The sequence below is a fragment of the Carcharodon carcharias genome, chromosome 3, assembly GCF_017639515.1.
Source record: "Carcharodon carcharias isolate sCarCar2 chromosome 3, sCarCar2.pri, whole genome shotgun sequence".
NCBI classification, from domain to species: Eukaryota; Metazoa; Chordata; class Chondrichthyes; order Lamniformes; family Lamnidae; genus Carcharodon; species Carcharodon carcharias.
The window spans coordinates 16826572-16842789 of NC_054469.1; the positions used below are offsets into that span (position 1 = coordinate 16826572).

The following is a 16218-nucleotide window of genomic DNA, read 5'->3' on the forward strand; positions in this document are numbered from 1 at the left end:
AGATATTCTATAAGTATATCAATGGGAAGAGGATAACCAGGGAAAGAGTAGGGCCCATTAGGGACCAAGGGGGCCGGGCAGTTAACAGTGAGGTTGAGTGTCTTGGGCTACAGGAAGATATAGACGGGATGGTCAAATGGGCAGATAAGTGGCAGATGGAATTTAACCCTGAAAAGTGTGAGGTGATACACTTTGGCAGGAGTAATTTGACAAGGAAGTATTCAATGAATAGCATGACACCAGGAAGTTCTGAGGAACAAAGGGACCTTGGCGTGTCTGTCCATAGATCTCTGAAGGCAGAGGGGCATGTTAGTAGGGTGGTGAAAAAGGCATATGGGACACTTGCCTCTATCAATCGAGGCATAGATTACAAAAGTAGGGAGGTTATGTTGGAGTTGTATAGAACCTTGGTGAGGCCACAGCTGGAGTACTGTGTGCAGCTCTGGTCGCCACATTATAGGAAGGATGTGATTGCACAGGATGGGGGTGCAGAGGAGATTCACCAGGATGTTGCCTGGGATGAAACATTTAAGTTATGAAGAGAGGCTGGATAGACTTGGGTTGTTTTTGTTGGAGCAGAGAAGACTGAGGGGTGACCTGATCGAGGTGTACAAGATTATGAGGGGCATGGACAGGGTGGATAGGGAGCAGCTGTTCCCCTTAGTTGAAGGGTCAGTCACAAGGGGGCATAAGTTCAAGATGAGGGGCAGAAGGTTTAGGGGGGATGTGAGGAAAAGCTTTTTTACCCAGAGAGTGATGACAGTCTGGAATGTGCTGCCTGGGAGGGTGGTGGACACGGATTGCCTCACATCCTTTAAAAAGTACCTGGATGAGCACTTGGCACGTCATAACATTCAAGTCTATGGGCCAAGTGCTGGTAAATGGGATTAGGAAGGCCAGGTGTTTCTCACATGTCAGTGCAGACTTGTTGGGCCGAAGGGCCTCTTCTGCACTGTGTTGTTCTGTGATTCTGTGATTTTGTGATAGAGTGGAGATGGAGCCAGAGATCACAGGAGTGCATGGGGGCTTCGAGTTCGGTGGTTGTCGGTGGTCACAGGGGTGTCGGACGTTCTTACTGGGTAGCTTGTTGAGCCTGGTGGATACACTCCTGTTCCTCCTTACCCACAAGCAGTGCTGTAAAGAATCAACCCTTGTCACCTCTTTTTACCTGCTGGGTCTCCCAAGGCCTGGTTAAAACTTCAATCACTGGTAAAATATAGGTACGCAGCCCCTTAAAAAGTTTTTAACAACCAATACCCCTCTCAGGAGTGGGTTGGTCTCTTGCCTAATCATTCAACCTCCATTAAATCTGGAAATGGGCGGGTTGGAGGATGGCTGGTTCTTTTGTCAGCTTCTCAACATTTTAACTTTCCACCCGACCCAAACCCACCAATTTTGTCAGATTAAAGTTATCCCCTGAGTGTCTGTCATCCCACACTGTCCCCACCACTTATAAGGGTAAAGTCGATGCCAGTGTGATTTCGCAAATGGTGACACCATCGACATATTGTATAAGAAAGAAATCTCACTAAGCAACTGCCTCTCCTAATGGTCAACCAAGGCATTCGGCACCTCATCACCATGGTAACCATACTTTGCTGAGGTACGAGCAGATGATTGGAACTGCCTGAAGGCCTATCTTTCCCGGATGGCAGCACAGCCTTTTAAATGATAAGTACAGAATAAGGATTTATTGAACTGTGCTGACTTTGCTATACCCCACCTTTGTAAATGATGCCGCTTTTGACCGATATAGGTGGCAGCCAATGCTGAGCGCAGAGGGTGTAAGTGGTGGGGACAGTACCTGAAACGATCCTATTCCAAGCTCGATGTGGAGTCTCAGATCTTCTGCGATGTGATCGGGTAGAAACACACACATAATATAATGGACACCAAAGAGCGGGATGAGGAGCAGAGTCGACTTCGTCAGCCTCCTGGAAAAGAAGTTTGGAGTTTTTTTTTAAACCAACCCCCTCCCCAAAAATTTCAAACGAAAATTACTGCCTTTCTCTCTGGGAAGGTCAAAGCGTCAGACCAGTGAATGAGGGCCAGGAGCGGAGGGTCACTGGGAACATGTTTGTCAGAGTCCCCCCAGTTCAATAGCTCTCATTGGAAATAAGAGGGATTCCTATATCCCTGTAGCATTCTTCACAAAGACATGGGGGATTTTTAGATATTAAAGATGGCATCGTAATTAATAAGATGTTTCAATTTAAAAAAAGGGCTAAATTAATTCCAGATGGACACAGGACAGAATTTCATCCATGTCAGGCTTGGTGGGGGGTGGTCGGGAAGTCGACCGCCACCCACATTTGGGGCCGGACTTCGATTTCACGCTGCCAGGCAAATGAAGGCCCGCCCAGCATGAAACGCGAGCGGCAGCGCTCAGCGCTGCCTGTGTTGGGGGGCTGGGGTGGAGAGGGTGAGCAGAGCGAGTGCGAACTTCACGCGTGTGCATGAGTGCGGGCTTCAGAACCTCCCTGAGGCACGGAGCTGCCCCAGAGAGATGAGGAGTTAGTATAAAAGAAAATAAAAATGTAATGCAACATGTCCCCTCGTGTGACTCTGTCACATGAGCTGGGACACGTCATTAATTAAATTTTAAAACTTTTATTTCGCTTTTTTTTGTTTGCTTTTGGAAACCTCTTCCCAGCTGTGGATGAGGTTTCCAAAAAAAATGCAAAGGCTGTTTGGGCCTTTTCGTCTGCCCCGCCAACCATTAGGTCGGACGGGTAGCAGAACATTTATTAATCGATTAGTTAATGGCCCTAACAGGCCTTTTAACCTTCACGGCTGCGCCTCCAGCACCGGGGCGCCCGCCCACCGACCGAGCTATCGCGTGACTGTGCATTGACCGTCGGCACACTCGGCTGAAATCGACGCGCGTCATTTCAGACTGGAGCAGGTCGGGCGCTCGGACGCTCGCTGAAGGAAAATTTCGGCTCCAAAAACCGCATTCTAATCTCACTGTTAATTCAACTGCGGGGCAAACACAAGTTCCCTAAACTCAGTCCGCAGCAGCCTTGCAGCAACTCTTATCAGAGAGCTCAGAACCCCTGCCTTCCCCCTCTGACATACGCACCCTGGACTTCTTTTCTGCCTTTCTCTGTGTCTCCGTGTCTCACTGGGCCCCTGTTGCTAGGGCAACTGCACAGCTTTGTCTACTTTGTGTTTTTTTTTTTCCCAAATTCACTAAACTTCTAATTCCCTTTTTAGTCCAACTCCTCACCCCAAGGCTTGTAAAACCTCATTAAAAATGTACGTATCCCAACAAATCCAGAAAACCTAACCTTTTTGCTAGGAGACTCTCCAGACTTCCCAGCACCAAGCTCACAAAATAATCTAAATGAAATTGAAACCATGTTCCACCTTTCTTAACACGTGAATATAAATTAAACTTTAAGTTCCTAACAATATCCATCTCCAACAAGAGATAATCTAACTACCCCTCCTTGACATTTAATGGCATTAGCATCGTTGAACCCCCTACTATCAACATTCCAGGGGTTACCATTGACCCGAAAATGAACTGGACCAGTCATATAAATACTGCAGCTACTAAAGCAGGTCAGAGGCTAGGAATTCTGCGGTGTGTAACTCACCTCCGGACTCCCCAAAGCCTGTCTGCCATCTACAAGGCACAACTCAGGAGCGTGATGGAATATTCCCCACTTGCCTGGATGAGTGCAGCTCTAACGACACTCAAGAAGCTCGACGCCATCCAGGACAAAGCAGCTCGCTTGATTTCCACCCAATCCACCTCATTCCCTCCATGTTTCAAAAGGTCTCCTGTTAGATGTTAGATGTGAATCTATGATTGGGCAGCACTTGCTGAACAATCCTGACTGCACTAATGGCTATACTAACCAATTTAAGATAATCAGTCAAGCTCCCAATGTGACTCATTTATGGTTTGCCAGAAGTGAGATACATTCGTACACAGGGACTCGTACTCTGCAAACAAAGGGAATATGTTCAAGCCCAGCACTTTTTTTGAATGGCCTGGGAACCTTGGCCAATCGGAGTGGACTTTTCAACTAATCAACATCCTTTTCTCCTGTGGTATACATTGTAATGATTGTTTGAAATCAATGTATTAATTTAAGACCTTAGCCATTCCCTTTCCTCCATACATAAATTCCTTTTTAGGTCCCTAATTGGTCACATCCCTCTTAATAAACCCTTTTACTGTTTATATGGCGATAGAAAACTTTTGGATTCCCATTTTTTTAGCAGCCAGTCTACTCATACTCTCTCTTTTCTTCTTTTTAATATGCTTCTCCTCTGAACCATCTATCTTTAGCCTGGTTCTCAAATGTATTACCTATCTAATACCTGAAGCACTCTTCATCTGCTTCATCTTGCTCTCTCTTTTGTCGGAGTTCTGGATTTGTTTAGCCTACTAAATTCATGAGATCATAAAGACAGGTGAGCACAACTACAAAAATTACAAGACCCCTGAGTGACACAGAGCAAAAAAACTGCTCAGATCACAAGTAGCGTGAGCAACACTACAGAAAATTGTAAGACCCCTGAGTGACACAGAGGCAAAGGACCTGGACAGCTCATGAGACGGTGAGCAAAAATACAAAATACAAGCCACACTTACATTGTAGAACGGGCGGCGGTCCCAGGGCTCAGAATCCAGATGGCAGCTAGAGGAAAGCTTCAACACCAGCTGGCACTATATAACATGAGGTGCCAGGCTGAAGTAAAAATGAGAATTGCTGCTGTTCTAAAGATTTTTAGGAAATCGCCTTCAGGCAAGCACAGCAAATAGAAAGAAGTGCTATGGCTTTAAGGTTAAAACACTGTCAATTGCTGAATGGCTGAGAAGTCTCCTGGAGCACGGGAAACTCAAACAGAAAGAGAAAAGCACCTGCACAGATAAAAGATAAAAAAGAAATAATCACAGAGAAAAATGCTCCTACCTTGAAGATTGAGAAAAAAAAGGCCCACAATTTCCGTGGAGCCCACCAAGATCATAAAAACATGGAAAAATCACAGGCAGAGAAACCGACAGCTGTGGACAGCCTGAGTGAAGAAAATGGTTACTGAACTGACAGCCTTAAAGGGGCAATGAAATTTAAAGCTGTAACTACAAGAAAAAAACAAACGGCCATGAACAGAAAATTGGAAGAGACCCAGGGAAAGAGAAACTCCCAATAAAGTGCCGAGGGCAACAAGAGACCCTCATGGAAGGGCAACAAAAGACTGCAGAGATAGGGAGACAGAAGACCCTGGAGTAAGGGAGAAAGGAGAGCCTGGAGCAAGGGAGACGATATTCAAATAAACCACAAAACAGTTGCTGACCATGTCAGTGCAATGAAATGCATGAATCAAAGAGTATAGTGCAGAAGAAAGAAATGGCTGAGAAGCAGCTGAAAGGCTTAAAAATAGAGCTTTTTTTGGAAATGCTGACATGGTACCCAAACTGCAACAGCACATAGCAGTGTGGAGTGAGCAGATGGCTATGAATGATGGAAAGCTACTGAGGTGACCCCAAAGAAGCAAAACATGCAAAAAGGTAAATGAAGCTGTTCTACAGGAAAATGCTCCTATCAGAGCTGAACTGGAAGGTGTGAAGCACAAGATTCTAGCTGAGTATATACCTTTGAAAACGCATGATCAACTGAAGTCTTCAATCAATCACGCTGTTCGAGATCTGAACAAACAAATATCAGAGGCAACACAAAGGTTTTGGTCAACAGTGAGGGATAGGAGGACGTGATCATGAGTGAGGCAGGGAATGGGACCCAGTAATGGAGGAGCCTCAGACTTTGCAATCATTCCTTCACAACTGCTGGGTCAAAATCCTGGAATTCCCTCCCTAACAGCATCATGGGTGTACCTACACCACATGGACTGTAGTGGTTCAAGAAGGCAGCTCACCAGTGCCTTCTTAAGGGCAATTAGGGATGGGCAATAAATGCGGCCCCCATCCCGTGAATGAATTAAAAAAAGCGTCAAACAGGTTTGAGGCACTCACAACCCATGTGGATGAAAGCAGCGTCTGCAATGTGGATGAGCAGGCTGGCCATGGTACAGGAAACCATTCAAGTGGGGGGAGCAAAAAGGAATGTAGTGGTAGTATGAGATAGTCTAGTGATGGTGTTTGACACTGTTCTCTGTAGCAAAGAACGGGAGTCCAGAAGGCTGAGTTGCCTGCCTGGTGCCAGGGTTCAGGATGTCTGCTCAGGGCTCGAGAGGAACTTACAGTGGGAGCGGGAGGATCCAGTTGTTGTGGTCCATGTAGGTACCAATTACGTAGGCAGGACAGGGAAAGAGGTTCTGCATAATCAGTACGAGAAGCTAGATACCAAATTAAGAAGCAGAATCTCAAAGGGGGTTCTCTCCGGATTATTTCCTGAGCCATGTGCAAATTGGCAGAGGGGAAATAAGATCAGAGACAAATGCATGGCACAAAGACTGGTGTGGGAGAAGTGGGTTCTGGTTTGTGGGGCACTGGTGCTAGTACTGGGGAAATTGGGGGCTGTATCATTGGAATGGTTTACACTGGAACCACGCTGGGATGAGTGTTATTGCAAACCGCATACCTAGGGAAGTAGAGAGGGCCTTAAACTAAGGGGGGGCGGGGGAGCGGCGGTGGGAGGGGGAGTGGAAGGTGGGGGGTTGTGGAAATCAAGCTTAGGTAGATGTGGCAAATCCAGGGGTAGATTCAAGGCAGGAAACCATAATAGTGATATGAGAAATGAGTATCATAGAATAGCAGGAAGGGACAGAGAGATAAAACCTGAGAATGCACCAACAGTCAAGGCTAAAGATAACAAAAAGACAAAATTAAGACTCTGTATCTGAATGCACGTAGCATCCATTTGAAGTTCTACACTGTCCTCCTCACAGTTTACAACACTTCCCATTATTATCCACAAACATTGAAATGGTCCCCTGCAAGATCTAGATCATTAATATATATCAGGAAGAGCAAGGGTCCCAATACTGACCCCTGGGGAACTCCACTACAAACCTTCCTCCAGTACGAAAACAACCCATTAATCATTATTCTCTGTTTTCTATCCCTCAGCCAATTTTGTATCCATGTTGCTACTGCCCCTTTTATTCCATGACCTATAACTTTCCTCATAAGTCTGTTGTGTGACACTGTATCAAACATCTTTTAGAAGTCCATATACACCACATCAATGGCCTTGCCCTCATCAACCATCTCTGCTACCTCTTCAAAAAACTCCAGCAAGTTAGTTAGACATGGTTGTCCTTTAACAAATCCATGCTGACTCTTCTGAATCAATCCACATTTTTCCATGTGATTATTAATTCAAATAGCTGTTTCTAGAAGTTTCCCCACCACCGAAGTTAAACTGACTAGTCTGTAGTTGCAGGGCATATCTTTACAATCTTTTTTGAACAAGGGCGTTATGTTTGCAATTCTCTAATACTCCGGCACCTCCACTGAATCCAGGGAACATTGAAAGCTTATTGCCAGTGCCTCTGCAATTTCCAATCTCACTTCCTTCAATATTCTTGGCTGCATCTCATCCGATCCCAGTACCTTATCCACCTTAAGTACCCCTTACCCAATACCTCCTCTATATCAATTTTAAATCCTTCCAGTGACTGAGTTTCCTCCTCTGTCACCATGGCCTGGGCAGAATCTACCTACAAATCACAATCACTAGGGGATCAATACTCGACAAACTGATGGAGCTGCAGACTCTCAATCTCCGAGTCCTGACGGACTTCATCTTAGGGTATTAAAAGAGGTGGCCAATGAGGTAGTCGATGCGCTGTTGTGAATTTTTGAAAATTCTCTAGATTCTGGAAAGATCCCATCGGACTGGAAAGTCACAAATATAATATTCAAGAAGGGACGGAGGCAGAAAACAGGAAACAATAGGCTAGTTAGTAGGGAAGGTGTTAGAATTGATCATTAAGAAGGTTATGGCCAGGCACTTAGCAAAACACAAGGTAATCGGGAAGAGTCTGCACGGTTTTGTAAAAGAAAACTCATATTTAACCAATTTAGTGGAGTCATTTGAAGGAGTAACATGCGCTGTGGATAAGGGGGTCCTTGTAAATGTACTGTATTTGGATTTACAGAAGGCATTTGATAAGGTTCCACATCAAAGTTTATTGCGGAAAATAGAAGCTCTTGGTATAGGGGGTAACGTATTAGCATGGATAGAAGATTGGCTGGCTGGCAGAAAACAGAGAGTATGCATAAATGGGCCTTTTTCAGATTGGCAGGATGTGATGAGTGGAGTCCCACAGGGGTCTGTGCTGGGGCCTCAACTTTTTACAATTTATATCAATGATTTAGATGAGGGGAGTAAAGGCATTGTAGCTACATTTTCAGATGAAACAAAGATAGGTAGGAAAGTATGTTGTGCAGAGGACATAAGGAGGTTGCAGATGGATATAGATAGGTTGAGTGAGTGAGCAAAAATCTGGCAGATGGAGTATAATGTAGGAAAATGTGAAGTTGTTCACTTTGGCAGGAAGAGTAAAGAAGCAGAGTATTACTTAAATGGGGAATGGCTGCAGAATTTCAAGGCGCAGAGGGGTCTAGGTGTTCTAGTACATGATTCATAAAAAGTTAGTATGCAGGTAGAGCAAATAGTTAAGAAGGCTAATGGAATGCTATCCTTTATTACAAGAGGAATTGAACATAAAAATAAGGACATTATGCTTCAGTTATACAGGTCATTGGTGAGACCACATCTTGAATAATGTGAGCAGTTTGAATGCAAATGCATTGGGGGCAGTTCACTGGAGGTTTACTTGATTGTCACCTGGAATAAGCAGGTTGCCTTATAAGGAACTGTGTCATGAAAGTATAATAATTCTTATAAAATTATTGTGATTTATTGTAAAAGTAGGTTAATAGTGGGGTTTGGATAGTGTGTGTGTGTGTGTGTGTGTGATTTAATTACTTCTTGTAGCCAAGCAGACTGCAGGTTGAAGTTATTAAAAGAGGTAAAGTGTAGAAGTGTCTTTAATATGTTAATGAGTAAACATGATTGGGTTCTTGGGATGTGAGGTATAAAGGAAATTTGAATTTTTAGATAGAATTGGTGATTTGGTTTTCAAAGGGATCTCAGTCTGTTTACAAATAGCCAGGCAAGCAAGCTAAGGAATGTAATTATTTTTCTCAAGGGTTATTGACAATATAGTGCCAACATGAAAAGATTTATATTATGAGAAAGGTAAAGTTCCAAAGACATATGGACAATGGAATTTACCCATTAAAAGGGAGAAACATGTATAATGGAGGTAGACATTGTAAGATTTAACATAAGTGTGAAAAACCTGCAGTATTTGTGCATTGAGCCTGCTGTCTACAGAAACTGAAGCTGGAAAAAGCCACTTTGAATTCCACTTTCCCTTCAACTCTGCAAGTAGCACTTTTCCAAAGCTTCCTTTGCCCAGCATTTTATGAAGAGTAAAGTTCTCAATGGTCAGTTTCCTTGCTGAAATTGGTTTAAAATTTATTTTTTTACTGTTGCCTTAATGGGGGTATAACTGGAAGCCAGATTAATACTAGTATTTTGTAGACCTATATATGTGTTTGAAATCTTTTCTTTTGTTAATAAATGTTTAATTTAGTTTTTTTAAAAAATCTCTGGAATCTTGGTGGACTTATTACTTCTGAATTCAGGGCACACGTCTCAAAATAAATACAAATTGCAAAACTGTTGTGATAGCATGATCTAGTTTCCTTCGTGGATTTGATATACCTGGCAGACATCATCTGCCCCATAATAACAAAGACTGGGCTTGTTTCCACCGGAGTTTAGAAGAGCGAGGGGTGACTTGATGGAAGTATATAAGATCTTGAATGGTCTTGATGAGGTGGACCCGTTGAAAGATGATTCCTCTTGTGGGTGAGTCCAGAACTAGGGGGCACAGTTTTAAAATTAGCAATTGCTAATCAGAGATGAGGAAAAAAAATCTTTCTGACGGTTTTGCGACTTTGGAACTCTCTGCCTCAGAAGGCGGTGGAGGTGGGATCATTGAATATTTTTCAGGCAGAGTTGGAATAGATTCTTGTTAGGCAAGGGAATCAAAGGTTATCGGGGCAGATGGGAATGTGGAATTCGAAACACAAACAGATCATCCATGATGTTAGTGAATAGCGGAGCAGGCTTGAGGGGCCAAACAGCCTACTTCTGCTCGTATTCCATATGTACAAGTAGGAAATAATGACCCTCATAGTTGGAAAATCAAAGCAGGAGTTTGGAAATCTCAGCCAGATGTACAGCTGGCAAGACATCAGGCAAAAAACGCGTGCAAAGAATTTGTGACCCTGAAGGGCTCCTTGAAGAATCAATGTATAGCCATGGAAAAACATGAAGAACTAAAAAGGATGTTGAATCTTACTTCTGAAAATGCTGTGTTGGAACTATCAGCAGCAACAAAATGATGCACTGAAGCCCAGAGTGAATTGGCAAGAGGTCAACAAGAAAATAAACAGTTGGAGAAACAATTGATTATCCTTCAAGATCAAGTGCAAAAGGAATGCATGACCATTCAGCAACATGAAGAAATGAAGGTTGTCTTAAACAGCAGCCCAGAAGCACAGCAGAAGAATCACAAGAAGGCTACGCTGAATTACAGGAAAACTCAAGATGTAGCAAGCAAGCTTTGAAAAGAAATCAAAAACCCATTGAAGAGTCTTCACTCCCTACAAGAACACCTAGGACAAAAGTTTATTCCTCTGGAAAATTACGAAGAGGATCAAAATGGATTTAACATCACTCTGAGCACACTGAGGAATCAGTTGCCAGAGAAGATGTGGCAATGGTCAATATTCCAAGAGGAAGCCAAAAGCACAAGAGACAGGCTGGAGAGCTGAAGAAGCAATTGAATGAAAACGGGGTGGCATTGGAAGGAAAAGCCGTAGAACTTTCCAAGCTGCAAGCAGATAACGGAGCCATGAGTAGCACAATTACAGAGCTGAAACAAGTTAAGACATCACCGGAGATAGATCTCACCAACATTGAATCCAAAAAAAAGACAAGGGCAAAGTTCCACAGCCAGGCAGAGAAAGAAAAGACAGAAATGAGATCGGAAAATGTAAATCCAACACTGAATCACAAGGAACTACGAGACATATGCCTGCATGCTAATGTAATGTAAAGGTGCTCAGCAGAGCAAAGGTTAACATGGGGCTGGAGGATAGCACCACCCACGCTATGATGTATAGAGTCACATGGTAACTTTCTAGGGAAGAACACTCCAAAAGCAGCCTACCTGCATGGCAGCAGCACCATGCATGACAGAACCAGGGATATGTAAATAGATAAAGATTAACAAAAAAATGTTAAAAGTAAAAGCAAAATACTGCAGGTGCTGGAAGCCTGAAACAAAAACAGAAAATGCTGGAAAAACTCAGCAGGTTTAACAGCATCTGTGGAGAGAAAAACAAAGTTAACATTTCGAGTCCGTATGACTCGTCTTCAGAGCTCTGACGATACATACGGATTCCAAATGTTAACTCTAATTTTCTCTCCACAGGTGCTGTTAGACCAAACAAAAAAGCTTCATGTTTAAACATACCAGTCTCAAGATCTCATAATTGAGACACTACAGTGATGGCACCATAACACCTCATGGTGATCAACGGTGCTAATACAACAAATGTATTCCTCTATATCTTTCCCACTAGTTGATGGACAATAGAATGTATCTGGTAATGTAATGGCACCTTTATTATTTCTTAGTTCTATCCAAATAGATTTTGCCCTTGACCCCTCTAGGACATCCTCTCTCTCTCTCTCTCTCTCTCTCTCTCTCCAGCCCTGTAATGTTCTCCCTAATAAATACAAATATCTGGGTTATCAGTTGCAAATTATGAGATCACACACCTGATATGAATAGAACCCAGAAGGGTCTGAACCAGAATCAAGAGTGATTCTGGCACACTCTTCAATCTATCCTTTGCACCCCAATATTTTAAGGTGTTCTATTTTTCTAATATAGTGTTGCATTTTACCAGAAGGAGAGATGTTTTTCCAGGGATCTGATACATTTATGTAGGAAACTTATAAACGCTTAGTACGAAGGAAAATCTACATATATTATTTTCTCCGCTGTGTTAGCCCAAATTAATAACTTACAGCCAATGTGGACCTACCACCCAGTCGTAAAAGGTACTTACGAGAATTGGGTGGAGGAGTTGCCTCCGATGTCTGGTGATCTCAGCTTCTGCATCAGGATACGGATGATGTTCAGGAATATCAGGAAGTTGACCTGTGCAATGAATATAAAATATTAAAAAAATAGAACAACCTAGTCATTTGTCATCAACCATTTACAGATTTAAATTTTACATTACCTTCTTGCCCACAATGGCAACATTTTCCCATCCAATCTAAATTTGAGCTCCTGAAAGCTTTTTTTTGTAACATTCATTGGATGTGGGCATCGCTAGCTAGACCAGCATTTATTGTTCAGAGGGCATTTAAGAGTCAACCACATTGCCGTGGGTTTGGAGCCAGACCAGGATTTCCTTCCTTAAAGGACACTAGTGAACCAGATGGGTTTTTATGACAATCATGGTCATCATTAGACTTTTAATTCCAGATTTTTACTAAACTCAAATTTCACCACCTGTCACAGTGGGATTTGAACCTGGGTCCCCAGAGGATTACCCAGGAATACTTGGTCAGTGACAATACCACTTTGTCACCAACTCACTGCCCTAGCCTGCTGTTTGCATTGTTTCTTCAAAGAATTCAATCAAGTCAGCTGAACATGTTCATCCTTCTAGAAATAAATACTGACTACTCTTTAATCCAGTCTCTGTGATGTAGATGGAGGGATGAACATCGGGCAAATATCTGGGTTAACTTCCCTTCTCTTCTATGTTATAGTGCCTCGGGAACTTTTACATGCACTTGAGGGCAAACGGGGCCTCAGTTTTAATACCTTATTCAAAAGATAGCACCTCCAACAGTACAGCACTCCCTCACAGTACTGCACTGCTTTATCAAGTGTTCAAGTGTTAACAACTGGGCCACAGCAAACACCAACACTTCAGTGTCTTTCTTATTCCAAAAATCTATGCTCCTTGGGGTGATAAAACTTCCTCTTTTATCTTCTTGATCCTTGTTTCTTTTCATGAAGGAACTAAGGGACACTGTTTAAAGCAGTTCAGAGGCTAAGAATCCTGTGGTGAGTAACTCACCTCCTGACCCTCCAAAGCCTGTCCACCATCTACAAGGCACAAGTCAGGAGTGTGATAGAATACTCCCCACTTGCCTGGATGAGTGCAGCTCCCACAACACTCAAGAAGCTTGACACCATCCAGGACAAAGCAGTCCACTTGATTGGCACCACATCCACAAACATTCACTCCTTCCATCACCGGCACACAGTGGCTGCAGTATCTACTATCTATAAGATGCACTGCAGGAATTCACCAAGGCTCCTTAAACTGCACCTCCCAAACCCATGACCGTTACCATCAGGAAGGACAAGGGCAGCAGACACATGGGAATACTCACCTCCAAGCTGCTCACCATCCTGACTTGGAAATATATCACCGTTCCTTCACTGTCGCTGGGTCAAAATCCTGGAACTCCCTCCCTAAAAGCACAGTGGGTGTACCTACATCACATGAGCTGCAGCAGTTCAAGAAGGCGGTTCACCACCACTTTCTGCAGGGCAATTGGAGATGGGCAATAAATACTGGCCTATTCATTGACGCCCACATCCCATGAACGAATAAAAAATAAAGTGATGCGGGAACTTGGAGTGCGTACCTCTGCCAAACTGTGTTAACTCAACATTATTACAATGATCCAGCTCTTCCTTGAGGCTTTTCCCTGCCTCAGTTATGCTGAAAAAAGATTTTTCTTTTATTAGGAGCTTCCATCTCACTGAGGCAGCTTCAGGCCAATCACCATCCAACAGCCTGCTCTGAAAACTCTGCTCATATGTTTTTGAATAACCATGTTAAATTCCACCACAGCAGCTGAGACAACCCACAATATTCTAAAGCAAATCAACCACATTCCAAATGAAACAACACACAAGATATGGGGAAAAAGTCATTTCTCCCCACCTCCCAGTGTTAACCGATCCTTAAAAAGTTCCAGGATTCGGATCCACATCTTCACCAAAAATGAATGCTCTTCCTTTGGTCATACCTTATCTGCATACCAAGTTTCGTTAAATCCATCAATTAGTTTTTGAGATATATTGTTTACATCAGTCATATGAACGTACGAACTAGCAGCAAGAGTAGGCAACTCGGCCCCTCAAGCCTGCTCTGCCATTCAATAAGATCAAGGCTGATCTGATTGTAACCTCAACTCCACATTCCCCTGGTAATCTTTCACCCCCTTGTTAACCAAGAATCTATCTAGCTCTGCCATAAAAATATTCAAAGACTCTGCATGCACTGCCTTTTGAGGAAGAGAGTTCCAAAGACTCTGAACCTGCTGAGAGAAAAAAATTCTCCTCATCTTAAATGAGTGACCCCTTATTTTTAAACAGTGACTAACAGACTAACAAATGGGTGAAAACATTAGCTCCACCCACCCTCAGCGACTGAAGTAAAAATGACCACTCAACCTATTGAGTCAATTAACCTCCAAGTAACCTCTAAATCAGGAAACTTTGGGTTCAAGTCCCACTGCAGAGAGCTGAGTACAAAGCCTATAATGTACTGAGGGAGCGCTGCGCTGTTGGAAGTGGCACCTTTTGGAGGGGATGTCAAACTGAGGTCTTAACTGGGTGTAAAAAAACTATTTGAAAAGAGCAGCGGAGTTCTCCCTGGTAGACGGTGGTAATTCCAATAATTGTACGCTGAGGAAGGATGAGTCTGAAGCCAGCACATGCCTTAAAACAGGTTTATTTACAACAGCAAAGTAAAGGAACAGACTCTCCCAGTTCGCCCCAGACACCCAGAGTGAATTGGTCTATATCCTCGTGCAATGATTCCCTAATCCTTTCCCATCTGGGGACATCTGTGCTTAATTACCAACTTAAAGAACATACTCTATTGCAGCACAATTTCAACATTAACAGTCTGGCCAAAATTTACCCCTCAACCAACTAACATCATTAGAACGGATTATCCAATGATAAAATGAGCCTCCCATATTTATCAAGTCTTACAGCAGTTTGTTCAGACATAACATTAACAATTTTTTCAAAAGACTTGACCATCCTCTTCTAACAGACAGGCACTGATAGCTCTCCCCGGAAGAGCAACAACCATTCGTGGGAACTTGCTGTGCGCAAACTGACTATAGGAGATTCCTACGTTAAAACCATGGCTACACTTCAAAAAGACTTAATTGCTCAGAGAACAGATGGTGCAGTTCATCTGAAGGGTGTTACCCCACAAAGTGGAGCACTCAGTATTGCAATGGAGTATCAACCTAGATTTAATTGATATGCTAATTTGATTTTACTTCATTCGCTTGATCAAAAAATGAAGCAATTTACTTACTAAGACTGCGAACAGAATGGCACCTCTTATAATCCACCAGATGTATTCATTCTCATTATCATCCCAACATCTAGAAGGAAATCAAGAGAGACAAAATAATGGTAAGTGAATATCAGGTTGTTGCACAATACATTATAGACAAAAGAATAAAGCTTTCCATTATTAACACTTCTGGGCTCCATTTCTTCCTTTAGTCTAAGTCCAGTTCAGTTTTATTCAGTAAATTGGTGTGACGATAGGGTCGCCAACTCTAGGGCCTGAACCTCTCTGGCCGGTATGCGGGGGCGGGGCCCTACTCGCTGACGTGTAAAATGACGCGCGGTGATGTCATTCTGATGTCACCGTGCGTCATTCAGATCTTCAGTTCGGCGGGCGGGCACTGGAGTTGGCTGCGTGCCCGCCGAGCTGTCAAAGACCATTTCAAAACTAATTAAAATAATTAAGGAAGCTGCATGTCCAACCTTAAGGCGGCCATTGCATTTATCATGGAACCTCACCCGTGGGTGGGATGAGGTTTCATGAAGGATTTATAAATCGAATAAATTTTTTAATTAAAATTCGTTGACATGCCACACTGTCGCATGAGGGGACATGTCTGAAACTTTTTGTTTCTCCTCATTTAAATGTTTAAAAATGAAATGAAACTCCCTGAAGCAGCTCTGTGCCTCAGGGAGAGTTCTGAGCTCTTTCGCACGCATGCGCAAAGGAGTGCAGGCCCTGACTCAGCCTCCTGCCCCCCCCCCCCCCCACCCCCGCCTGCACAGGGAGCACTCAGC

The 16218-nt window shown here is 43.3% G+C and overlaps 1 protein-coding gene across 1 annotated transcript in view; it reads right to left on the bottom strand.

Annotated features, from left to right (window-relative positions):
* LOC121275814 (vasoactive intestinal polypeptide receptor-like) overlaps positions 1 to 16218 on the bottom strand; it is a 70834-nt gene that overhangs the window by 12433 nt on the left and 42183 nt on the right. The window contains exons 11-13 of the mRNA XM_041183450.1: positions 15443 to 15512; positions 12140 to 12231; positions 1805 to 1934 (exon numbers count right to left, since the gene is read on the bottom strand). Coding sequence (XP_041039384.1) covers positions 1805 to 1934; positions 12140 to 12231; positions 15443 to 15512 — 292 coding nt within the window. The remainder of the gene's footprint in view (positions 1 to 1804; positions 1935 to 12139; positions 12232 to 15442; positions 15513 to 16218) is intronic.